The sequence below is a fragment of the Dendrobates tinctorius genome, unplaced genomic scaffold, assembly GCF_039654945.1.
Source record: "Dendrobates tinctorius isolate UK_male_01 unplaced genomic scaffold, ASM3965494v1 ptg000068l, whole genome shotgun sequence".
NCBI lineage: Eukaryota > Metazoa > Chordata > Amphibia > Anura > Dendrobatidae > Dendrobates > Dendrobates tinctorius.
Genome location: NW_027361736.1, coordinates 3,070,681 through 3,098,539, shown reverse-complemented (window position 1 = coordinate 3,098,539; position 27,859 = coordinate 3,070,681). Strand labels below are relative to the sequence as shown.

The 27,859-nt window shown below is 45.4% G+C and overlaps 1 protein-coding gene across 5 annotated transcripts in view; it reads right to left on the bottom strand.

Moving 5' to 3' along the window:
* ADK (adenosine kinase) overlaps positions 1–27,859 on the bottom strand; it is a 569,255-nt gene that overhangs the window by 48,297 nt on the left and 493,099 nt on the right. For all 5 annotated transcript variants that reach the window (XM_073581043.1, XM_073581046.1, XM_073581045.1 and 2 more), the window contains 2 exons: positions 25,588–25,758; positions 5,513–5,548 (listed from right to left, as the gene is read on the bottom strand). In XM_073581043.1, coding sequence (XP_073437144.1) covers positions 5,513–5,548; positions 25,588–25,758 — 207 coding nt within the window. The remainder of the gene's footprint in view (positions 1–5,512; positions 5,549–25,587; positions 25,759–27,859) is intronic.

Below are 27,859 nucleotides of genomic sequence, written 5' to 3'. Positions count from 1 at the left end.
GCCGACTGTCCGGGGGTCTGTGCCGGCCTGCCGGTGGTCTGTGCAGGCTCCGGGGGTCTGTGCCGGCCTGCCGGGGGGGCTGTGCCGGCCTGCCGGGGGGGCTGTGCCGGCCTGCCGGGGGGGCTGTGCCGGCCTGCCGGGGGGGCTGTGCAGGCTCCGGTGGTCTGTGCCAGCCTGCCGGGGGGCTGTGCCGGCCTGCCGGTGGTCTGTGCAGGCTCCGGGGGGCTGTGCCGGCCTGCCGGTGGTCTGTGCAGGCTCCGGGGGTCTGTGCAGGCATCGTCCGATGGGACTACAAGTACAGTAGTAGTCCCATCATCCGGCTAATGTGTTGAATGTAAAAAAAAAAAAAAAAAAAAAATTTACATGCTACATACATACAACATGCATACTACATATATACTACATGTAACATACATACTACATGTAACATACATACTACATGCATACTACATACTACATGCATGCTACATACATGCTACATACTACATACATGCTACATACATAATACATATATACTACATGCATGCAACATACATACAACATATATACTACATGCATACTACATATATACTATATATACTACATGTAACATACATACTACATATATACTACATGCTACATACATGCAACATGCACACTACATGCTACATACATGCTACATACACACTACATGCTACATACATGCAACATACATACTACATACATGCTACATACTACATACATGCTACATACATACTACATATATACCACATGCATGCAACATGCATACTACATATATACTGCATATATACTACATGCATGCAACATACATATATACTACATACAATACATACATATAGACATACAGTACATATAACAGAGTACATACTCACCGTCACTTGTCACTTTGATCCCCGAAGCCATTGTCCCCTTAAGGAATAAATATCAAAATAAAAAAACACCAATATACTTACCCCGATACGCAGAAGTCCACGAGGGTCCCACGTCCATCTTGCGTGGAGAACAGCAGCATCAGCTGATGCTACCGTTCTCTACCAGCTCCAGGAATACAATGACGGAAGGTAGGTATCCTTCCGCACTGTATTCCTCCACCACTTTAAAAAAAAAAAAAAGTCCCTAGTCTCACTTTATGCCATTGCTGACGTGGGACCCTCGTGGACTTCTGCGGATCGGGGTAAGTATATTGGTGTTTTTTTATTTTGATATTTATTCCTCAAGGGGACAATGGCTTCGGGGATCAAAGTGACAAGTGACGGTGAGTATGTACTCTATGTTATATGTACTGTATGTCTATATGTATGTATTGTATGTAGTATATATGTATGTTGCATGCATGTAGTATATATGCAGTATATATGTAGTATGCATGTTGCATGCATGTGGTATATATGTAGTATGTATGTAGCATGTATGTAGCATGTAGCATGTATGTAGTATGTATGTTGCATGTATGTAGCATGTAGTGTGCATGTATGTAGTATGTATGTTGCATGTATGTAGCATGTAGTGTGTATGTTGCATGTATGTAGCATGTAGTATATATGTAGTATGTATGTTACATGTAGTATATATAGTATATATGTAGTATGCATGTTGCATGCATGTAGTATATATGTTGTATGCATGTTGCATGCATGTAGTATATATGTATTATGTATGTAGTATGTATGTAGCATGTATGTAGTTTGTAGCATGTATGTAGCATGCATGTATGCATGTAGTATGTAGCATGTATGTAGTATGCATGTAGTATGTATGTTACATGTAGTATATATGTAGTATGCATGTTGTATGTATGTAGCATGTATGTAGCATGTATGTAGCATGTAATTTTTTTTTTTTTTTTACATTCAACACATTAGCCGGATGATGGGACTACTACTGTCCCATCATTGGCTAATGTGTCAATCACTGTCATGGTAGCAGGCATCGCCCGATGGGACTTGTAGTCCCATCGGACGATGCCTGCACAGACCCCCAGAGCCTGCACAGACCACCGGCAGGCCGGCACAGCCCCCCGGAGCCTGCACAGACCACCGGCAGGCCGGCACAGACCACCGGCAGGCCGGCACAGACCACCGGAGCCTGCACAGCTCCCCGGCAGGCCGGCACAGACCACCGGCAGGCCGGCACAGACCACCGGCAGGCCGGCACAGACCACCGGCAGGCCGGCACAGACCCCCGGCAGGCCTGCACAGACCCCCCGGCAGGCCGGCACAGCCCCCCGAAAGGCCCGTACAGACCCCAGAGAGCCTGCACAGACCACCGGCAGGCCGGCACAGCCCCCCGGCAGGCCGGCACAGCCCCCCGGCAGGCCGGTACAGACCACCGGCAGGCCGGCACAGCCCCCCGGCAGGCCTGCACAGACCACCGGAGCCTGCACAGACCACCGGCAGGCCTGCACAGACCACCAGAGCCTGCACAGACCCCCCGGCAGGCCGGCACAGCCCCCCGAAAGGCCCGTACAGACCCCAGAGAGGCTGTACAAGGCAAAAATAGGGTTTTTCTTATTCCGATACCGGAAGTCCCATAGACTTGAATGGGACTTCCGGTATCGGAATCGGCGATACCCAATATTTTTTTTAGATCGGCCGATACCATCCGATACGATACTTTTAAGTATCGGACGGTATCGCTCAACACTAGTCAGGTTCCTTTTACTTGACAAAAAATAATTTAATAACATTTGTATGTTTGTAAACATTTTTACTTTGCAGCATTTTTCACACATCTGCCTAAAACTTTTGCACAGTACCTGATGTGCCCATGACAATTTCTTGTGCATCTTATGAACAGCGGGATAGACTATTCACACAACAAAGGCCAACATTGTCCTTCTCACCTCTGTTGTGGTGGTATGAGGAGATGTAAGATTTTCTACACCACCTGAAGTGAAATCTACACCTATTTTTGTGACTCATTAAAAAAAAAAAAAATCACAATCACTTGCCAACAGCTTATCTGCACAGCTTTCCAATTCCACTATTCCACCTAGTTTTGAAAAGAGGGAAATGTGCTAGACGCCTCGCATCTTTGTGCGATAATGACAAGCAACATAATGTGACTTTCTTATGCCAGAAAAGTGTAGGCTGCCATTGAGGTCTACAGTTACTGTAGGTCCATATATATTTGGACAGAAACAACATTTTTCTACTTTTGGTTCTAGACATTACCACAATGAATTTTAAACCAAACAATTCAGATGCAGTTGAAGTTCAGACTTTCAGCTTTCATTTGAGGGTATCCACATTAAAATTGGATCAAGGGTTTAGGAGTTTCAGCTCCTTAACATGTGCCACCCTGTTTTTAAAGGAACCAAAAGTAATTGGACAGATTTAATAATTGTAAATAAAATGTTCATTTCTAGTACTTGGTTGAAAACCCTTTGTTGACAATGACTGCCTGAGGTCTTGAACTCATGGACATCACCAGACGCTGTGTTTCTTCCATTTTGATGCTCTGCCAGGCCTTCACTGCGGTGGTTTTCAGTTGCTGTTTGTTTGTGGGCCTTCCTGTCTGAAGTTTAGTCTTTAACAAGTGAAATGCATGCTCAATTGGGTTGAGATCAGGTGACTGACTTGGCCATTCAAGAATATTCCACTTCTTTGCTTTAATAAACTCCTGGGTTGCTTTGGCTTTATGTTTTGGGTCATTGTCCATCTGTGGTATGAAATGATGACCAATCAGTTTGGCTGCATTTTGCTGGATCTGAGCACACAGTATGGGTCTGAATACCTCAGAATTCATTCGGCTGCTTCTGTCCTGTGTCACATCTTTAATAAACACTAGTGACCCAGTGACACTGGCAGCCATGCATGCCCAAGCCATCACACTGCCTCCACCGTGTTTTACAGATGTGGTATGCTTTGGATCATGAGCTGTACCACACCTTCGCCATACTTTTCTCTTTCCATCATTCTGGTAGAGGTTGATCTTGGTTTCATCTGTCCAAAGAATGTTCTTCCAGAACTGTGCTGGCTTTTTTAGATTTTTTTTTTTTTAGCCAAGTCCAGTTTAGCCTTTTTATTCTTGATGCTTATGAGTGGCTTGCACCGTGCAGTGAACCCTCTATTTACTTTCATGCAGTGTTCTCTTTATGGTAGATTTTGCCACTCCTAATGTTGTAGTAATTTCTCGGATGGGTTTTTTCTGTTTTTGCAGCTTAAGGATGGCTTGTTTCACCTGCATGGAGAGCTCCTTTGACCGCTTGTTTCCTTCACAGCAAAACCCTCCAAATGCAAGCACCACACCTCAAATCATCTCCAGGCCTTTTATCTGCATGATTGAGAATGACATAACGACCCTTCATCCAATTTTAATGTGGATACCCTCAAATGAAAGCTGAAAGTCTGAACTTCAACTGCATCTGAATTGTTTGGTTTAAAATTCATTGTGTTAATGTCTAGAACCAAAATTAGAAAAATGTTGTCTCTGTCCAAATATATATGGACCTAACTGTATATTGGGAAAGAGTCTTAGGCGGCATTTACACTGCCCGATTATCGTGAGCGAGTATTTTCGGTAATGCCTGTTTTCCAATACTCATCAAGTGTAAACAGGCTGCCAATCACCCGAAGAAGCATCATAATGCTCATTTGTTAGGTGAAATAACTTATACGTTTGCTGAAATACAACCATTCTTTGCAGCACATTGTTTATGTAAATTTCCTATTTTCTTTTAACAATAGGAAGCTTATGCATTAACAGTAAAAATGTTCATTTCTGGAAAACCTGACAGGCTGATGGTGGAATCATTAGCAAGCAAACTGAGCAATTGCTGGCAAGTAGTCCAGACATTCCTATTGGCTAGAACATTAAAAGAAAGCCATCTATCAGTGCAAATATTAAGTTAATGAAGTTTAAAGCAAATGTTAGAAACAGATTGTGCGTGGGGCTGAGAACAATGCTCATCAGCAGAAGACAATATCATTAGGCTGATAAGAATAAGGGTTTTCCTTATGTACTGGAAATAAGGGAAGCAACAGTAGGACCTTAATTACAAATATATCCTGACTGCTGACCCCGCACATTACATAAGCCCTCTCTACAACACAGGACAGACAGTGCAGAACAAAGACGCCCCCCATGCTATTTATCAGTAGGTTACATTTACGTTTTCCTTGCCAGGGACAATTTGATTTATACCGCACTGATTATGCTTGGGATCCACTAATGCTAATTTAATGTCTATGTGCCCCTTTAAGGGGCTTATGAGCATGAACAAGTTTGTTTTTTGCTTTTTTTATTGAACCTGCCAATAACCCAGTAACTGCTGCCATCAAGATAAAACTGTACAGAATGGACTTTTCCTTCCCATTAATACAGCTTAGCCTTGACAATCAGCTCCTACCATTGACATTTAGGGCAGAGAGACCCCATAACATTGGGGCACTAATTGGTTCAGATGGCTAAAGAACAATAGTAAAGCAATAAAGTAATTATATGTCACACATTTTATGGGAGCTACAGAAAATGTCCCTAATCTGTTGCCGTTTTTGTATGTTGCACTTACCTCAAATCCTTGCTCTTTGGCAAATGCAGCAGCTTCCTAAAATTGTAAGCAAGATGATTAACAACTATGTTCTGATATCTAATGTCAAGGGCCAAGTTAAAGTGCAATATGCTCATAAAAGGTTAAAAACAATTTTTTTTCCTCTTTTCTATTGAAACGGGACACCATTAGTTTGCACCCTTGCCAGCTTTACGTAGTAAAAAAAAAAAAATTGCTTTTTCTACAGAACATCGTGTACGTGTGGACACCAGTATATATTCGCTTTAATCACAACAAAAATGTAAAAATTTGTAAATGAACGATAAAGATAGATGTGGGGGACATTGCCCGTTCAGCTTTAAAGCCCCGTCACACACAGCAATCTCACTAGCGAGATCGCTGATTTTGTGACACATCAGCGATCTCACCAGCAAGATCGCTGGATACCCGACGTTTACATTATAAACCAGCATCGCTGGTCGTGTCTATGTTCTCACCAGCAATCAGCCTAACGATGTCCCAGCGATCCCATCATGTCGGATCGTTGGTGGGATCGCTGGGACATTGTTATGTGTAACGGGGGCTTTACTCTCACATATTAAGAAAGTCATTTCTATTGATACATTATGTTCCCAAGGAAAACCTATGTTCTCCATATAGGTGCTCCAGAGATATTCCAATCATTGCCAGAAGAGAATTAGGAATTTCTATGGCTTGGAATTTCTTTGGCTTGTATCCTAAGTCATACTACAAGACTCGTTAAAGGGTTGATTGTGACTTGTAGGATCGCTACTACCAATAGGTGGCGCTGTAGAGTAAAAGTCCTCTTTCTTTCTGAAGAGGCAATTTGCATATTATTTTCCCAGAGGAGCATTGCACGGCGAATAAGTCTCCTTACCTTGACAAGCCACAGCTGGCATGTCACTCTCCGCAAGGAGAAACCTTACTTCTTAGATCCTAGTCCAGAGCCTCTCACCTTGCCAAATCAGATCTCATACTTTGCACTGACGAGAGCCAACAGCTCGAAACACCGTGTCTGCAAATTGAGATTCTGATTTGGCTTGTATCCTAAGTCATACTACAAGACTCGTTAAAGGGTTGATTGTGACTTGTAGGATCGCTACTACCAATAGGTGGCGCTGTAGAGTAAAAGTCCTCTTTCTTTCTGAAGAGGCAATTTGCATATTATTTTCCCAGAGGAGTATTGCACGGCGAATAAGTCTCCTTACCTTGACAAGCCACAGCTGGCATGTCACTCTCCGCAATGAGAAACCTTACTTCTTAGACCCTAGTCCAGAGCCTCTCACCTTGCCAAATCAGATCTCATACTTTGCACTGACGAGAGCCAACAGCTCGAAACACCGTGTCTGCAAATTGAGATTCTGATTTGGCTTGTATCCTAAGTCATACTACAAGACTCGTTAAAGGGTTGATTGTGACTTGTAGGATCGCTACTACCAATAGGTGGCGCTGTAGAGTAAAAGTCCTCTTTCTTTCTGAAGAGGCAATTTGCATATTATTTTCCCAGAGGAGCATTGCACGGCGAATAAGTCTCCTTACCTTGACAAGCCACAGCTGGCATGTCACTCTCCGCAAGGAGAAACCTTACTTTTTAGACCCTAGTCCAGAGCCTCTCACCTTGCCAAATCAGATCTCATACTTTGCACTGACGAGAGCCAACAGCTCGAAACACCGTGTCTGCAAATTGAGATTCTGATTTGGCTTGTATCCTAAGTCATACTACAAGACTCGTTAAAGGGTTGATTGTGACTTGTAGGATCGCTACTACCAATAGGTGGCGCTGTAGAGTAAAAGTCCTCTTTCTTTCTGAAGAGGCAATTTGCATATTATTCTCCCAGAGGAGCATTGCACGGCGAATAAGTCTCCTTACCTTGACAAGCCACAGCTGGCATGTCACTCTCCGCAAGGAGAAACCTTACTTCTTAGACCCTAGTCCAGAGCCTCTCACCTTGCCAAATCAGATCTCACACTTTGCACTGACGAGAGCCAACAGCTCGAAACACCGTGTCTGCAAATTGAGATTCTGATTTGGTTTGTATCCTAAGTCATACTACAAGACTCGTTAAAGGGTTGATTGTGACTTGTAGGATCGCTACTACCAATAGGTGGCGCTGTAGAGTAAAAGTCCTCTTTCTTTCTGAAGAGGCAATTTGCATATGGGGAGGTAAATACTCTGGTGAGCTTGCTGGGTGCTGAACTTCTGAACTCACAGCGGCAGCAGCTGATCCATCTCCTCAGGTTCTCAGTTACGAATTTAACAGTTCTTGATTGAAATTGATTTTCCCAAGAACAAAGTTAATTTTAATCAAAAATGTTATCATTAGATCTTTCAATAATTCCACAATTGGATGTGTAAATAAAATGCTCCTGTACTGAGATAATCTTATAAATGTGCCCCTGCTGTGTCCTGTATGATGGCTGTGTCTGACTGTACAAGGTCTGATCATACCAGAGCTCATCGGCAGGGGATCAAGCAAAAGAGAGGACAAAGACATGACAGCATGGGGATCACCGCTGATTCTTTTTTTGAGGTAAACCATTGCGTAGCCCCTTACCAACCTTAGATGTATCCATACGTGCTGGTTGGGAAGGATTTCCTGACCTTGGATATATGAATGTCATGGTGATTTTGCACAGACAGGAGGTGTGCATGCACGATCGCCACTGGGTGTTCAGTGAACCTGACATCCAACTCTCACTGCCTGGAGAGTTGCCCCCCATATGCTGCGATTGATATCAATCACAGCTTTTAGATGGAAGGCAGGGAGAGGGAGGAGGCTCCCTCTCCCCTTCGATCGGCGTCCCACAACATAATCGCAAGGGCCAGATTGTTGCCATGGTGACCTGAGGTCACCATGACGACATCCAGGTCACCAGGCGAGCAATCTTGTTAGACCATGCTCAAAATATGGTCTAAGGCTGGTTTCACATTAGCGCTTTTTAAGCGCACGCACGGCCAGGGGTAGCTCCGCCCCCGAGCCGGCTCTCTGCCCGGCGTGCCCGCCCCTTGCTTGTAGCTCCGCCTCCTAGCGGACAGCGGCGCCTGCGATCGGCGCACCCTATCTTTAGCATAGGGTGCGCAGATCGTGCACAGGCCGTGCGCTAGTTGCGCTTTGACCTGCGCTGCGCACTTTTGACGGTGCGCCCCAAAATCCGAAAAGTTTGATTTTGGCGCGCACGGCGCACCGTCAAAAGTGCGCAGCGCAGGTCAAAGCGCAACTAGCGCACGATCTGCGCACCCTATGCTAAAGATAGGGTGCGCCGATCGCAGGCGCCGCAGTCCGCTAGGACATACGAATGACCGTATTATTCGGATTATAAGACGCACCGGACCATAAAACGCACCTAGGTTTTAGAGGAAGAAATTAGGAAAAAAAATTGAAGCAAAAAAATGTGGTCAATTCTGTACTTAATATCCTCTATCCTGGTGTATATGGTCCTCTCATTCCCATCCTGGTGTGCATGGATCCCTCATCCCTATCCTGGTATGCATGGATCCCTCATCCCTACCCTGGCAGGAATGATCACCCTTGTCCCTATACTAGTATGCATGGCCTCATCCCCATCCTGGTATGCAGGGCCCTCAGTTCATCCTAATATCCATGGTCCCATCCTTATTCTGGTATGCAGGGCCTCCCTCTCGTCCTAGTATGCATGGTCTCATCCCTATCTGGAACGCAGGGCCCCCTACTCGTCTTAGTATGCATGGCACCATACCTATTCTGGTATGATTGGCCTCCACCCCCATTTTGGTATGATTGGCCCCCATTCTGGTATGATTGTCCCCCACCCCCATTCTGATATGCATGGCCCCATCAAAGAACGTGAAAAAAAACAAACCATTACCCTTACGTACCAGGCGCTCTCTTCCAGTGTCCTGCTCCTTTGCCAGCAACGGCTTTTTACTTGTAAGCAGCACATCGCAGGGACATCACACGCTGCTCACAAGCAGAGCACAGCTGGCAGAATACTCGCCAGGACTGCGCAAATAGAGCAGGGAGTATTAATTGCTCTTCAGTAGCGTGCAACGTCAGCAACCGGGCTTCCTCCTGCAGCCGGCCGCTACTTGAGAGAAATGAATTTTCATTGCACTTCAGTAGCAGCACACGTGACCGCCGGCAGCATCAGGAAGCCGGTGGCTGACACTGCACACTACTGTAGAGCAATGAATACTCACTGCTCTATGCGTGCACAGTCCCAGCAAGTATTCCAGCAGCTGTGCTCTGCTTGTGAGCAGCGCATGACGTCCCTACCATGCAGTGCTTACAAGCATAAAGCGGTTGCTGGCACCAGACTTTTTTTTTATGTTTTCTGATAGGGCCATGCATACCATGATGGGGGAATGGGGGTGGGGGCCAATTATAAGGATGGGGCCATGCATACCAGGACTGGAATTGGAGGGAAATCATACCAAAATACTATTAATGAGAAACGAATATTCATTGCCCTTCACACCCATGGGCGTGGAATGCAGTGATTATTCATTTCTCTTTAGCAGCGGGAACTGGAGTTAGCTGCAGCCGCCGGCTCCAGGCTCCTGTGACCCGCTGCTCCGCCGATGCTGTTCCCCCACCACAGCCAGAGTCGGCACATAAAGACTAAGAGGCTCCCCTCATATTCCTTCACATTTTTGGAGGAAAAAAAACGGATTACTTACCGGTAATACTCTTTTAGAGAGTCCACGACAGCACCCACTGAGAGAGGGGATCCGCCCCTAGGAACAGGAAACCTACAGAGAGATAAAAGGGGCTGTCCCCCTCACTCCCTCAGTTGGATTACAGAGAACAAGAGGAACTGCAACACATGCTTTAGTTAATTTGCTCAGTAAGCGATTCTAGTATATACATCTTTATACCTTTTGCGATACATATATCACATATCTATCAACAATTTCTATCCTTCACCCACCAGAGTGAACCATGTGTACATATATTAAAAGGAGGGAAGTGAGTGGGTGCTGTCATGGACTCTATAAAAGCGTATTACTGGTAACTAATCTGGGTTTTTTCTCTTCGCCACGACAGCACCCACTGAGAGATTTCCAGAGACAATCACCTGGGAGGGCCCACCGTGTCAAGGACAGATCTACCAAAGGCTATGTCATCGGAGGAATATAAATCCAGCCTGTAGTGACTATAAAAGGTAGAATGAGAAGACCAGGCTGCAGCCTTACTTATTAGCTCAATCGGGACATCCGCCCTTTCGGCCCAGGAGGAAGATATGGCTCGTGCGGAATGTGCATACACACCCTGTGGCAGGTCTTCTCCTTTTGCCGAATATGCCAATGTAATCACGTCCCTGATCCATCTGGACAGCGTACCTCTAGTAACTCTAGACCCCTTCTTGTTACCCTGGAAGGAGACAAAAAGAGCCTGGTCCTATCTAAGTAGGCTACGACTGCTCTCTTCACGTCTAAGGTATGATATCTTTCCTCCTCTGGTGTTGTTGGGCTATCATAGAAGGAAGGTAGGTAGATTTCTTGGGATCTATGAAATTTAGATATTCCACTCCATACATACTTAAGACCAAGGAGGACAAGAGGAGTAAAGGATTCAATAAATCATGATGCAAAATTACAAAATGTTATTTATCACATGCACAGACAAATCGTAAAAGTAGCAGCAAAATTGCAGATGTAAGAACAACTAACAGGAAGGACTGAAGGGGGAAAGTGCAAATAAAATGTGCACCAATGCTCCTAAACATCGCACTGAGTCTTGCCCATAGTAAATAGTTCATATATTGTAAACAAGGGCAGATCACCACTGAGATGTGTCATATAAGCTAAGATGATACATGCCGCCCAAGAGAAAAAAAAACACTATTAAGCCATAATAGGCATACCAAAAATATGCCTAATATGGCTTAATAGTGTTTTTTTTCTCTTGGGCGGCATGTATCATCTTAGCTTATATCACACATCTCAGTGGTGATCTGCCCTTGTTTACAATATATGCACTTTGTATGGCTAGGTTACTATTTACTATGGGCAAGACTCACTGCGATGTTTAGGAGCATTGGTGCACATGTTTTATTTGCACTTTCCCCCTCCAGTCCTTCCTGTTAGTTGTTCTTAAGTCTGCAATTTTGCTGCTACTTTTACAATTTGTCTGTGCATGTGATAAATAAAATTTTGCATCATGATTTATTGAATCCTTTACTCCTCTTTTCCTCCTTGGTCTTATCTATGAAATTTAGTAGCTCTTTTAGGAAGATAGGACGGTCTGTCTTTAACACTAGCCTGTCCTGGGATATTGATAGGAAGGGGGGGGGGACCTACTGACAGGGCCTGGAGATCACTCACTCTTCTTGCTGATACCAGAGCTACCAATAGGGCAGTTTTTAATGAAACGCATTTTATTGATGCCGAGTGTAGGAGCTCGAATGGGGCCTGTGTGAAGGCATCTAGGACTAGGCTAAAGTCCCATGGTGGTAGCTGAGGAATGTGGACCGGGTTCGCTCGCTGGCAAGCTGAAATAAATCGAGCCTCCCACTTTTTGCCTGCAACATCATAATTATACAAGGCCCCTAGGGCCGACAACTGGACCTTTAGGTTGTTAACTAAAAGTTTCAACTCGCGCCCCTTTTGCAGGAATTCTAAGATGGCGGGGATAGGTACTTCACTAGAAAGCCCCGCTGAAAGGAAAGCTAAAATTTTTTCCCGCACCCTGGTATAGATTTTTGTTGTGGTTTCTTTCCTACTGTGTCAGAGGGTATAAATTAAGTTGTTTGAAAATCCTCTTAGCTTTAATAACTCCCTCTCAAATTCCATGCCGCGAGGCATAGACCTTTGCCCTGAGGGTGGTAACAGGGTCCTTGTGAGAGTAGGTCCCGATCCAGTGGGAGAATCCATGGGTCGGAGATCGACATGGCTCTCAGCCATAAAAACCACGGCCTCTTGAGCCAAAATGGGGCTATCAAGATGACCCTCGCTCCTTCCTCCCTTATTTTCTGATGACCGTTGGCAAAAGTATCATTGGAGGAAAGGCATAGGCCTGCCGGAACGTCCAGGGTGCTTGGACAGCGTCGAGCACATCTGGATTGTCTGCCCTGCACAGTGAAGCGAACCTTTCTACGCGCCTGTTGGCCGATGTGGCGAACAGGTCTATCTCTGGTCTGCGCCACCTGGCCGCTATCATCCCGAAGATGTGCCGGCTGAGCACCCATTCCCCCTGATGCAGGGTATGGCGGCTGAGAAAGTCTGCTATGGAATTGTCCACCCCTCTGACATGGAGAGCAGACAAGGAGTTGAGGTGTCTTTCAGCCATATTTAAGATTTTCTCCGCGATAGACATGAGCGTCCCTGATCGCATGCCTCCTTGCCGGTTTAGGTATGCCACCGAGGTTTGAATCCTTGCATGGGTTCCTTGCAGCTGTGGGAGAAATTTAGATATGGCATAATATATCGCCTTTAATTCCCTCACGTTTGATGAATCTTCTGCTTCGGCCTCGGACCACTGTTCCTGAACCATGTCCTCATCTAGATGGGCCTCCCACCCAAAGGGGCTAGTGTCCGTAGTCACTATCTTTGAGGGAACAACTACCCATGGAACCCCTCCCATGAGGTTGTCTGGGTCTAGCCACCACTCTAGGGAGCTGGTCACTTCAGATGACAGGGACATTCTGCCTTCCAACTGTCCTTGCAACCTTTCTACCTCCTGTAGTATGGACCACAGCAACTTCCTAGCATGGAATTGGGCCCACTGAACTGCCGGAATACATGATGTTAGGGAGCCAAGCAAGGACATGCCCTCCCTCAAGGACATTCTAGGTCTACTGATTGCCATCCATACTTTATTAATTATAGCCACTCTTTGTTTCCGGCAGGAGGCATTTTAGACTTACTGAGTCTAGATGAAGGCCTAGGAACGTCTGACAGGTTACCGGGTGTAGTCTGGATTTTTGTCAGTTGATTAGCCAGTCAAGCGCCTGCAAGGATGAGATAATATCAGCTATCCTGTGTTTGCATTGAGAACTAGAATTTCCCACTATCAGCAGATCATCCAAGTACGGGATTATTAAGGTGTCCTTTAACTGTAAGTGTGACATGACCTCCAGCATTAACTTGGTGAAGACGCGAGGTGCCATGGACAGCCCGAAGGGCATCACCGTAAACTGAAGATGACGTATCTGGCCTCCTAACATGACTGCCACTCGGAGGAACTGCTGATGCCCCCTGTGTATTGGAAGATGGTAGCAGGCATCTTTGAGGTCCAAGACTGCCATGTAGCACCAGGGAAACAAGAGTTTTATAGCTGATCGTATAGATTCCATTTTAAAGGATCGCGGCCTCAGAAAGGTATTTAGTTTTTTTAAAATTAATTCTGGTCCTAAATGAGCCATCTGGCTTAGGGACCACAAACAAGGGAGAGTAGAAGCCCTTTCCCCTGCTGGAACCTCTATAAGAACGTGTTTGGTTAAGAGGCCTGCAATCTCCAATTCCAATGCCTCCTGCTGAGCTGGGGACTTTGGAGAAGTCAATAGGAAGGAGTCCGGTGGGTACCGGACAAATTCTAATCTCAGGCCAGATGTAACAATGTCAATGGCCCAGGGGTTAGCCGTTAATCTTTCCCATTGATGGCAAAAGTATAGTAACGTGCCACCTACCAGTAGATTGGAGCTACCTGAATTTGTCCCCGGATCTGAAGGGGCGTTTACCAAATAGGTTTCCCTTCTGATGGGATCCTTGTTGCCCCAGCGGTCTTGGAACCTGTAATCCTTTTTGCCAAATCAAGGCTTCCTGAAGGCCCTCCTGTAGAAGGGAACGTACGGGTTAGGGAATCCCTTTCACCAGCCTTAGTCAGGATTTCATCTAGTACTGTGCCAAACAGGTACTCACCCTAACAGGGTATAGCGCAGAGCTTAGATTTTGTCTGCGCATCACCTTTCCATCCCTTCAATCATAAAGCCCGACTGGCTGCGTTGGTTAATCCTGCCATTCTGGCAGATAGTCGGAGGGAGTCTGCTGAGGCGTCTGATAAGAAGGCAGCTGCACCTCTGATTAGAGGAATAGAGGAACGACTTTTGTCTCTAGATGTACCGTTCTTTATTTTCTCCTCCAACTGGTCTAACCATAACATGGACCTCCCAGTACACGTGGCTGATATTGCCGGCTTGAAGGCCCCCATGCACGTTTCCCAGGATCTCCGGAGGAGTGTATTAGCTTTGCGATCTAAGGGGTCAGACAGCATACCCGAATCCTCCACGGGCAGGGAAGATCGGTGACAGCCGCATCAACCTTGGGGGCCTTGGCCCAAGAGGCCAATTCCTCATCATCAAATGGATATCTCTGCTTGGATGTTGCAGGGGGAAAACATCTCTGCCCGTTTTTCCCACTCTTTCTTCATCAGCTCCTTTATTGCTGGGATTACTGGGAAAGCTCGATCTTTCTTTTGGGAGAGGCCAGCAAACATTATTTCCTGAGGGGTTTTGGGGTCTTTAGTGTCTGACAACCCCATAGTATTGCGCACCGACTTGACTAGGTTATTAATACTGTCGGTGGGGAAGCAAGTGTGCTCCTCCTCTTCTGAGGATAGGTATTCGAATCAAGCTCCCCAGCCTCTGAAGGTGATCTGGACCTTGGTGAGGCGATTTCCCTGCTGGACATTTGTCCTCCGATACTGCTAGAACTCCCTAGGGCCTGTAGCTCTTGTCTAATTATTGAATGGATATCTTCTGTTCTCACTGAGGACTCCTCCTGCAGGGTCTGTCTGATACAGAAAATCAAAATAATGTCCACAGGACCAGGGAAGAAATATCAAAAGTGCAATCATACAATCCCTTTAAAAATATGAAACTTTAATAAATTGGTGTTTTTTACCTCAATTTATTACAGTTTCATATTTTTAATGGGATAATCTGTCCGATACAGATGTGGCGTAATCTCTTAGGGTAGCTATCCGGGAGAGGTTGGGAGCATAACGGCCCCGTCACAATAAGCGATCTCGCTAGCGAGAGAGCTGATTTTGCGACACGCCAGCGAGATCGCTGTGTCAGACGGGGATCAGCGACCAGCCCCCCTGCCAGTTATCGCTGATCGTGCTCGAGCGACCTGGGCCGTTTTTCTATAGCTGGTCCCCCGCTGCCCAGCGCGCATCGCTGCATGTGGCAGCGAGAAACCAGTGATCAGCGACGCTGGTTGCTAATGTAAACGTCGGGAATCCAGGAGCCTCGGCTCCTGGATACCCGCTGTTTACCTTGGAAACCGGTGTACACGCTGGTTTCCAAGGTAAACGTCGGGTATCCAGGAGTCGCGCGGCTCCTAGATAGATCCTTGGAAACCAGTGTCCAGCGTCGCTGGTCCTGATCGCTGGAGAGGCTATGTGACAGCTCATCAGCGATCAGCCTAACGATGTCCCAGCGATCCCATCATGTTGGATCGTTGGTGGGATCGCTGGGACATCGTTTAGTGTGACAGGGCCCTAAGGCACACTCTCTATGCTTGGATTTTTCTGTCATTTTGGCCTAAGGCAGTGTTCCTCAACTCCAGTCCCACCAACAGGTCATGTTTTCAGGATTTCCTTAGTATTGCACAGGTGATGGAATTAATGCTTGAGCAGGTGTTGAAATCACCTGTGCAATGCTAAGGATATCCTGAAAACTTGACCTGTTGGTGGGTCTTGAGGACTGGAGTTGAGGAACACTGGCCTAAGGGGTATACAGAAGGAAGGCGCCATCAGCTACATAAGCGTGACTAAAAAAACACTCACCAGTGAATTGTGTCAGCATGGTACTGGCTGCGGGGGTAAAGGCACAGGCTGGGACGTGGAGTGGCTTGACTTTTTCTCCTTTCCGTTTTTCCCCGTGGACTCACTCTGTTTGGAACGTCCACTGCTACTTCTCCTGGTACTGCCACTTCTCCTGGTGCTGCCACTTCTTCTGGTGCTGCCATTTCTTCTGGTACTGGCACGTCTTCTGGTACTGCCATGTGGGGATTCCCCTGGCTGTTCCAGCGGGAGCTAAACAGGGTCGTTTGTGGACGACATTGCTGCGCACCGGTATGCCTCTGGACGGTGCTTTTAAGCAGCTTTCCCTGTTAACCCCTTTTTTTTTTTTTCTTTTCTTTCCTCCCCCCCTTCACCCAGAAGTGGTACTTCACTTCCGGGTTGTGCTCTGTGCTTGCGTGGCTGCTCTCTGCAGGCGACGCCGCGCTCTGAGATTCCTCCCCCGGAAGTTCAAAGATCAACTTCCGGGCCGCTCTGCTGTCTGCACGGCAGCGCCGGTATTATGTCCCGCCGAGCGCTTCCCGGCCACTGCTGCTCTCGCGCCGCTGGACCGGACCATACCGCTGACCATCCGCAGGGAGTCAGGTATGGGATTATCCCTTTAGCGCTCTGCCTCTTACCGCTCTGCGAGCTCGGCGGCTTTCTCCGTTCCTGGCCTCACAGTATACCGGTGGGGAGGGGCCACCATACTAGTAGCCACGACGCTGTGCCACGCTCTCAACATGAACCAGGACTGCCTTTCCTGGATCCTGGCCCATAATGCTGCGTCCACCAAGGGGAGCTCTCCATAAGTGCTGGCTCTTCCGCCGCACCATGCTCCATACGTGAGCCAGGGCGGCCACAGCCGTAACCTGGCCTCACGCTGCATTACCAGCTGAGGAGGGAGCTGAAAATCAGATCTCCCCGACGCTGCTTCTGGTGCCCCTGCTGCTCTCATGGAAACTGCACAGGCGGCACACAGCCCAGGTATCCTCATCTCTCTACAGGTTCCCTTAGGAACAGGAAACCAACTGAGGGAGCGAGGGGGACCGCCCCTTTTATCTCTGTAGGTTTCCTGTTCCTAGGGGCAGATCCCCTCTCTCAGTGGGTGCTGTCGTGGCGAAGAGAAAAAGTGCGTCTTATAGTACGAAAAATACGGTAATCAATGTAACAGTCATGAGTATTTGTCAATGAGACATGCGTTGTAGCATTGCAGAGTAAAGCAATGCATCTATTGAGATGACAAGCATTTTATTTTTATTTATCCAGATATCTATTTTCAGTAAGCCATGAGGCAGTCTGTTATCTATATGTTGACTTTTGAATTTGTATGTTTCTTTCTTCGGTTGTTCAAGAATCTGGAATGTTGACTCTTCTTGTAGGTTAAACTGAGATTTGTAAGTTGATGAATGGTTGCCATTTACCTCTTATATAAGCTCCTAGTTTATTGTTCAATGCAATGATGTTTGGTGATCTATTGATTACACATTATACAAGGCCATGCAGTTTGTCGACTTGCAAACATTGAAGGATAAATTATAAATATTCAAACAATGCAAGTTAAACTAATCACATCTTCCTCTTGACCTCTGGATGCTAGCTTGAAGGATAACAATTGTGAGCTATATAAAGGGGGATATGCCTCAATATATCCAAGACATCCAAAGATTCATAGGAACCAGAGACTCTATACAAAACTACAACCAGGAACAGTCTGCAGGACAGCAGCCAAGACATCACAAGGGACACAGATTTGACATTCTACAGGATGCCAATTTAGGGGACCACGGCTCCAGCTGAAAGAATACAGATCTGCTCCATTGACCATCACTGAACCCATGAATAAGTTTGGGGAAGTCAGGATTTGGACCCAGCGGTCACCTGAGCCCCATGGATACGTTTGGGAAAGACAGGATTTGGACCCATCGGTCACCTGGCTCCATGAAGATGTTCGCAGAAGCCAGGTTGTGACCTGACCTTGTACCTCAATGGACTGTCCGCTTCCTAAGCTTGTCGTTACCTCCTCTCTGTGCCTGCCACAGGTGGGGGTAGTCGACCCAGGACGCTCTGAAGTCACAGTCATCCCAGCGAGTAAGTGGAAGGGTGAGACGCTCTAATTTTGCACCACCTTGGATATTTTGCTGGGACTGTTCTATGTGCCATTTGCTTGTGTTGTGATTCAATAAAGTATTGCCACACTGTCTTACCACCACACTGTGTTGTCTGAGTAGTATTATGCCCAAGCTAAAAGGAGAGCAAGTAATCAGTGGGATGAGCCCTGGTCCATGCGGTTTCGGCTAGCGGACTAGAGCCCCTGCTGACCCCTGTGTCTCCACATCTTTCTAAAGACAATACTACACAGAACACCGTCACATACTTGTACCTATATCATCCCCTGTGGGATACCATACCAGCAGCCCCAAAGCACATTTTGCATGGGCTTCTTCGGAGGGCTGTGACATGTTGTGTGTCAGGGATAACCATATACAGTGGGGCAAAAAAGTATTTAGTCAGTCAGCAATAGTGCAAGTTCCACCACTTAAAAAGATGAGAGGCGTCTGTAATTTACATCATAGGTAGACCTCAACTATGGGAGACAAACTGAGAAAAAAAAATCCAGAAAATCACATTGTCTGTTTTTTTTTCCTTTTATTTGCATATTATGGTGGAAAATAAGTATTTGGTCAGAAACAAAATTTCATCTCAATACTTTGTGATATATCCTTTGTTGGCAATGACAGAGGTCAAACGTTTTCTGTAAGTCTTCACAAGGTTGCCACACACTGTTGTTGGTATGTTGGCCCATTCCTCCATGCAGATCTCCTCTAGAGCAGTGATGTTTTTGGCTTTTCGCTTGGTAACACGGACTTTCAACTCCCTCCAAAGGTTTTCTATAGGGTTGAGATCTGGAGACTGGCTAGGCCACTCCAGGACCTTGAAATGCTTCTTACGAAGCCACTCCGTTGCCCTGGCGGTGTGCTTTGGATCATTGTCATGTTGAAAGACCCAGCCACGTTTCATCATCAATGCCCTTGCTGATGGAAGGAGGTTTGCACTCAAAATCTCACGATACATGGCCCCATTCATTCTTTCATGTACCCGGATCAGTCGTCCTGGCCCCTTTGCAGAGAAACAGCCCCAAAGCATGATGTTTCCACCACCATGCTTTACAGTAGGTATGGTGTTTGATGGATGCAACTCAGTATTCTTTTTCCTCCAAACACGACAAGTTGTGTTTCTATCAAACAGTTCTAGTTTGGTTTCATCAGACCATAGGACATTCTCCCAAAACTCCTCTGGATCATCCAAATGCTCTCTAGCAAACTTCAGACGGGCCCGGATATGTACAGGCTTAAGCAGTGGGACACGTCTGGCACTGCAGGATCTGAGTCCATGGTGGCGTAGTGTGTTACTTATGGTAGGCCTTGTTACATTGGTCCCAGCTCTCTGCAGTTCATTCACTAGGTCCCCCCGCATGGTTCTGGGATTTTTGCTCACCGTTCTTGTGATCATTCTGACCCCACGGGGTGGGATTTTGCGTGGAGCACCAGATCGAGGGAGATTATCAGTGGTCTTGTATGTCTTCCATTTTCTAATTATTGCTCCCACAGTTGATTTCTTCACTCCAAGCTGGTTGGCTATTGCAGATTCAGTCTTCCCAGCCTGGTGCAGGGCTACAATTTTGTTTCTGGTGTCCTTTGACAGCTCTTTGGTCTTCACCATAGTGGAGTTTGGAGTCAGACTGTTTGAGGGTGTGCACAGGTGTCTTTTTATACTGATAACAAGTTTAAACAGGTGCCATTACTACAGGTAATGAGTGGAGGAAAGAGGAGACTCTTAAAGAAGAAGTTACAGGTCTGTGAGAGCCAGAAATCTTGATTGCTTGTTTCTGACCAAATACTTATTTTCCACCATAATATGCAAATAAAAGGAAAAAAAAAACAGACAATGTGATTTTCTGGATTTTTTTTTCTCAGTTTGTCTCCCATAGTTGAGGTCTACCTATGATGTAAATTACAGACGCCTCTCATCTTTTTAAGTGGTGGAACTTGCACTATTGCTGACTGACTAAATACTTTTTTGCCCCACTGTATATAGTACCACCACATGTGTATAACTACCCAGAATTATTTGCGGCGCAACTTACATCACTTCCTGGCAGCCTATGTGATGTGGCGGGTTACACGGAAATCCCCTGCGGCGTCACTGACCCGCTCGCTTCACTGTACAGGCGCCGTTGGCGACGCATCACAGGCATGGACACTAACCAGACCGCATCCTAACCATGGGCAAAGAGAAGGGGAGTGTATAATGGAAGGGGACTGCAAGTACCAAACCCACATAGAGGCCAGATCAGAAAAATGCATGGTCCCTGTCATTAGAGGCCATTACAGGCACAGGCCAACATAAATAAGTTTGCATGTGCATATGGCATAGTACACAACATGAGTTGTATTACAACTGCTATAATCTGTAATTTTAAATTATCTAAATCCGTCCGCTGATCTGGATTATGTGACACGTATCAAGTTTTTACACGCAAGGTAAGCACCACATGGGTAACCACACCATTTTTGTCTGCCTGTCTTGAAAAAATCTGGATATTTTGCTACATATTGGCTACTGACAAGAATATCCTTGACATTTTTGCTCTTCCTGGTTGTCATAAGTGGGAAATTGGAAAGAAATTTTGATAGCGTGCACTCAGTCTAGAACATTGTCCAATGTTTCAAGAGAATCTTGCGCATAGTATCCCACTGGCGGTTATGGCGTTACTAGATTTTTTTATTATTAGAAAAAGTAAATCACTTCCCAAGGTATTTTCCACGCTTATGTATCCTCTATATTTAGCTACAGGTATGAATTTATATTTACGCTACTTTTTGCATTTGGCACTGTTTGTGTTGCTATACACATTTTGCATTTGTCACTTTAGTGTTAATAGAATTACACTTGTTAGTAATAGCTCTTTTTTTTATAATTACACTTATGCTTGTGCTTTAATTTATATTCATATCCCTTTAATACCATCACTTTTCCCTTTAATTCCACCTATTCTTATGATGGGACTCTGTTCGTGCATATACTTATGATGTGATGTACACTATTTTTACACATATTGCACTTATCACTTTATTTACTATATGATCATAAGGATCGCTAGTAAAAGATTAATATCTATATTATACCAAGCATTGTTCTGATCCGGCCTCTATGCGGGTTTGGTACTCCCGAGATCTCAATATGCGCATAAGCTGCCTCCGGAGCTGACATCTTCAGAGAGGACAGGGCCGCAGAATTGCCCCATGCCTACCTCCTGAATCAGCGACGCTGGCTTCTGAGACCCCACTCCACCGCTGCCGCTTACCGCTCAGGTAAGCTACCATTAAAATGGATTAAAAAGGCGCACCACAATTTTATTTAACCCCTTCATGACCAATTTTGACCTTAAACGGAATCTGTCACCCATTTTTAGTGATATCATGTAAAGATATCATTCAATTGTGTGTCACATAAGGATTCTATTAGGACTTTTGATCCCCCCTGACCCCGCACCTTTGATGCATAAATACCTTTTTATCTTGGTTGAGATGTATGTAAATCACTGCGGTTCGGTCCGATGGGCGTGGCTTATTCGCCTTCTCCTCCCCCCTCCTCAACTTTCTGAACGTAATCTTCATCTGTGAATATCACAGATGCGGTAGTTTTTCCGCACTTGCGCATTGAAAAGGCCTCCGACGCTTGCGCAGTATGCTTTGCCCAACTGTGGGCAAAGCATATAATCGGTACTGCGCAAGCGCGGAAACACTACGTGAATGCAGGAAGATGAACGAAGACAGGGAGGGGGAAGAGAAGGCGAATAAGCCCCGCCCATCGGACCAGACCGCGGCGATTTACATACATCTCAACCGAGATAAAAAAAGGTATTTATGCATCAAAGGTGCGGGGTCAGGGGGATCAAAAGTCCTTATAGAATCCTTTTGTGACACACAACTGAATATCTTTACATGATATCACTAAAAATGGGTGACAGATTCCCTTTAATGACCAGGCCATTTTTTGCAATTCTGACCAGTGTCCCTTTATGAGGTAATAACTGGAACACTTCAATGGATCCTAGCGATTATGAGGCTGTATTTTCGTGACATATTGGGCTTCATGTTATTGGTAAATTTAAGTCAATTTTTGCGTTTATTTGTGAAAAAAAAAAAAAATAAAAAAAAATAAAAAATCGGAAATTTGGCGAAAATTTCGCAATTTTTAAATTTTGAATTTTTATTCTGTTAAACCAGAGAGTTGTGACACAAAATAGTTAATAAATAATATTTCCCACATGTCTACTTTACATCAGCACAATCTTGGAAACATTTTGTTTTTGTTAGGAAGTTATAAGAGTTAAAAGTTGACCAGCAATTTCTCATTTTTACAAAATAATTTTTTGTAGGGACCACCTCACATTTGAAGTCAGTTTGGGGGGGGTCTATATGGCTGAAAATACTCAAAAGTGACACCATTCTAAAAACTGCACCCCTCAATCTGATCAAAACCACATCCAAGAAGTTTACTAACCCTTCAGGTGTTTCACAGCAGCAGAAGCAACATGGAAGGAAAACATGAACATTTAACGTTTTAGTCACAAAAAGGATCTTTTAGCAACAATTTTTTTTATTTTCCCAAGGGTAAAAGGAGAAAGTGGGCCCCAAAAGCTGTTGTCCAACTTGTCCTGAGTACGCTGAAACCCCACATGCGGGGGGGAACCACTGTTTGGGCACACGGCAGGACTCAGAAGGGAAGGAGCGCCATTTGACTTTTTGAATGGAAAATTAGCTCCAATCGTTAGCGGACACCATGTCATGTTTGGAGAGCCCCTGTGTGCCTCAACTTTGGGGTTTCCCCACAAATGACCCCATTTTAAAAACTAAACCCCCTAAGGAACTTATCTAGATGCATAGTGAGCACTTTGAACCCCCAGGCGCTTCACAAATTGATCCGTAAAAATGAAAAAACACTTTTTTCAGAAAAATTTTCTTTTAGCCTTAATTTTTTTCATTTTCACATAGGCAACAGGATAAAATGGATCCTAAAATTTGTTGGGCAATTTCTCCTGAGTTCACCGATACCTCATATGTAGTCATAAACCACTGTTTGGGAGCATGGCAGGGCTCAGAAAAGAAGTAGCGCCCTTTGACTTTTTGAATGGAAAATTAGCCCCGATCGTTAGCGGACACCATGTCGCATATGGAGAGCCCTTGTGTGCCTAAACATTGGAGCTCCCCCACAAGTGACCCCATTTTGGAAACTAGACCCCCAAAGGAACTTATCTAGATGTGTGGTGGGCACTCTGAAACCCCAAAAGTTGTTGTCCAGTTTGTCCTGAGTACGCTGGTACCTCATATGTGGGGGGAACCACTGTTTGGGCACACGTCGGGGCTCGGAAGGGAAGTAGTGACGTTTTGAAATGCTGACTTGATAGAATGGTCTGCGGGCGTCATGTTACGTTTGCAGAGCCCCCGATGTGCCTAAACAGTAGAAACCCCGAACAAGTGACCCCATTTTGGAAACTAGACCCCCCAAGGAGCTTATCTAGATGTGTAGTGAGCACTTTGAACCCCCAAATGCTTCACAGAAGTTTATAATGCAGAGCCATGAAAATAAAAAATATTTTTTTTCCACAAAAATCATATTTTAGCCCCCAATTTTTTACTTTCCCAAGAGTAACAGGAGAAATTAGACCCCCAAAGTTGTTGTGCAATTTTTCCTGAGTACGCTGATACCCCATATGTGGGGGTAAACCACTGTTTGGGCACACGTCGGGGCTCAGAAAGGAGGGAGCTCCGTTTGAATTTTTGAACGCAATATTGGCTGGACTCAATGGTGGCGCCATGTCGCCCTTGGAGACCCCCTGATGTGCCTAAATAGTGGAAACCCATCAATTCTAACTCAACCCTAACCCCAACACACCCCTAACCACAATCCTAACTCCAACACATCCCTAACCCTAATCTTAACCCTAATTCCAATCCCAGCCCTAATTCCAACTCAACCCTAATCCCAACCCATTTATAAGGTTATCCCAGCACAGGGACATTTTATTTACACACATCCAATTGTGGATCTTAAGCCCCCGTCACACACAGCGAGATCGCTGCTGAGTCACAAGTTTTGTGATGCAACAGCGATCTCACCAGCGATATCGCTGTGTGCGACATGTATCAGCGACCGCCCCCCCGCCGGGTATCGCTGATCGTGCTCGAAAGCCCTGGACATTTTTTTGATCGTTGGTCTCCCGCTGGCCAGCACGCATCGCTGCGTGTGGCAGGCGGGAGACCAGCGAGCAGGAGCTGGTATACAAGGTAAACCGCGGGTAACTAAGCGCACGCATCACTTAGTTACCCGCTGTGTACCTTAGATACCAGCGTGCTGGCGCTGGGAGCTGGTATCCAAGGTAAACAGCGGGTTTCTAAGCGCCGCACGCTGGATACCAGCTCCCTGCACCAGCACGCTGGTATCTAAGGTACACAGCGTGTAACTAAGCGATGCGCGCGCTTGTTACCCGCGTCATCGCTGGTGATCGCTGCTGAGACCTGCCTGTTTGGCAGCTCACCAGCGATCAGGTAGCGACACACCAGCGATCCTGACAAGGTCATATCGTTGCCGGGATCGCTTGTGCGTCGCTATGTGTGACGGGGGCCTTACTGTTATTCCAAGATCTATTGATTAAAATGTACTTTGTTAGTTGGAAAAACCCTTTAATAGTGGCGCCTTACTGATAGCTGATGACAAGCTCACTTTTTTCAAATAAAACAGAAATCTTTTAACCAACACCCTTGAATTTACATGTTCACAATAAATATGGCTATGCATTAACAGCCAAAATAATTGCTTCAACTGATGGGACATGATTGTGCCTGCTTAAAATGACGCATCACTATTATTAGACACGCACATTTCATTTTTCTGTGCAGCAATGGAATAAGAAACGTGCTTGTTCTTTAGATTACCATATATTATTTGTAAAGACATAGCAAGAAACATAACTTCAATTAGGTAAAAGTGACACTAATCTGAAGATCTCGGAGTCCGTGCAGCCAGCTATGCGTCCAGTTTGTGATTGACAGCAGAGTTTGTGAAGGGTTGGCGGACTGGATCTCTTATCAGCCATAGCTGTGGGAATGGGCTAGCCAGTCAGCACCCTTCACACTTACAACACTGATAATGGAATAAGACAAGGATACATATCTCCAAAGAATCTGCACTGAGGAACATTTTATGGAGATTTTTCAATACAAAATAGCAGAATTCAATTATTTTCACACCATACTTTAGAAAAAAAAAAGAAAGAAAGGGAGGGAGCTGAAATATTTTCCTTACCGTTTCATTCCCAAACAGAATGTCCACATAAGGCAAGACTTTCATGAGAGGCTCCTTAAAAAATTGACTAATGAAGGGGGCAGAAAGGTTCATGGAAAAGATCTTGTTGTTTTCTGAAGACTGGGTGGCCACTTTGAGGATAGATTCAGGGGAAACAGTCAGGAAAAAACCCTGCAAGAAAAAAAAATTGTGTTAAGTTATGAATCCCTCAGCTGTCCAAAACACTGATCACATTTTATGTATGTGAAGAAACTCGGCATCTGAATGAGGCCGTCTGAGCTCATCAAGTTATAATGGAGCTATGCGATAGTACGGTCACTTTCCCATATTTTCTGTTGATCTCCAGCAGCGGACAATCTGCTGTGTTTTTGCACAATGTCGTTCGTCGGCGCCACAGGAAGCCCAGCAGGAAGCTGACGACGAGAAACGGTCCAGGACGTTCTTGCGCGATCAGCGATAACCAGCGGGGGGAGCGGTCGGAGGTATCAGACATAGCGATATCGCTAGCAATATCGCTATAACGTCACAAAAATCAGTGACGTTATAGCGATATTGCTAGCGATATCACTTAGTGTGACAGGCCCCTTACACCAGGAAACCAAGCTACCGTAATCCACCATGGTGTGGAGGCAGGCTGCCCCTCTAGCTCTCCTTGTTAGAATTATTAGCTGCATACAGCGGATACATCTTTATCATTAGTCACTGCGGTACTAAGTCTGGCGAGGATACTTAAGTAACCATGCCTTAATTTGCATTTAACCAAGAAAATCTGTAATATTCATAAGGTTCTACACATTTCAATAAATTGTAATTTATAAACATCTTTATCCCTAAAGATTTTCTGAAATTAACAGAGACAAAGAATAAATAAAGCGTAAGATGCATAAAGGGGCCCCATACGCAATGGATAGCTATTTTGCTCTCCCGACACCTCCATACATAGGAGGAGCTACTGTGTATGTAAGGGAGCTGTGTTCTCTACAAGAGAGCTGCTGCCAGACTCATTTCATGGTGGCTTATCTAGCAAAAAAAAAATCCAAAATCAAACATGATAGATTTTCTACCCCCCAACATAATCTGTTGTGGAAGAGTCAGGAAGTCCCCATTAGACCTGTTGGTGGAGTTTGCTAATACTGGCGAGTTCTGCAACGTTAGTATGTGTATGGGGGCCTTAATTCTTGCCAGCCCTCCAATGAACAATGTAGCCATGAAATACCGGATTACGCCTCACTACAGGCAAGCATGTGATAGGTGGTTCTCGGCTGTCTACCAGTCCGATGCATTAGCACCCATCTATGAAGAGCAGGTCTCCAGATGATGACCTTTGTGGGTAGCCTCGCACAGAACAGCCGATCTGGATATGCATATAGTGGTTTAAGGGTTTGATAGATAAATTAAGTCAGGTAAGCAGGAGATAGGATGGTACCGGCAGATAGAGGGGGTGCTTGAAGCTGAATGCAATATTGTGATGGGAGCGCCAAATGCAAGACAACAGAATAGGGCAACAGTGGGAACAACTGGATGCAAGTATTCTGTCTTTGTGCGATTTCTGTGGGGGGAAGCTTTGGCAGCTATTATATTGTAAATGGGGGGCTCTGGGTTTCACTACTGTGGGAAGCGAGCTGGACGTCACTAATCAGAGGGGCTCAGGTTGGGGCTCATGATCCTCTCAAAGTATGAAAGTTGGGAACAACTGCCTTACAAGGTCCATCACTCAGGCCCTCCCAGCTATGCAAAAGTCACAAAGTAAAGGTGCATTTACACCTCTCGATTTTTGGGAACAAGCTGACTTCTTATCAATGTCAATCGTCGCCAGTGCAATTATTATCTCAATGTGTTACAACCTTGCTAGTTGCTATTTGGAATACTATATGAACACATACCAACAATTTGCTGGGTTTTTTTTAGATTTTTTTTTTTATATTACATGGTCTCCTTTTTATGTATATTGTTGTCCCTTATACAGTGCCCTCTTGTTACGTACAATACCGTCCCTTACATATTGTTTTTTTTTTTTATTACATACTGTCATGTCTTGATAGCTGTATAATGCAATGATGGCTGATGGAGCATGGGAAACCTTCCTTTCTAATGGAGGAGCTGATGGACTGGTCTAAAAAGAGAGAGGACTATGTAACAAAAAAGGCGCTGTGAATAACAAAATTAACTAGATGTGTATTTCCTGAAGGAAGTACAGATAGTGGTTTGAAATGGTGCCCGGGCTGCCCCTTTAAGAGAGACTTGCCTGCTGCCCCTGCAAGACTTTCAACTC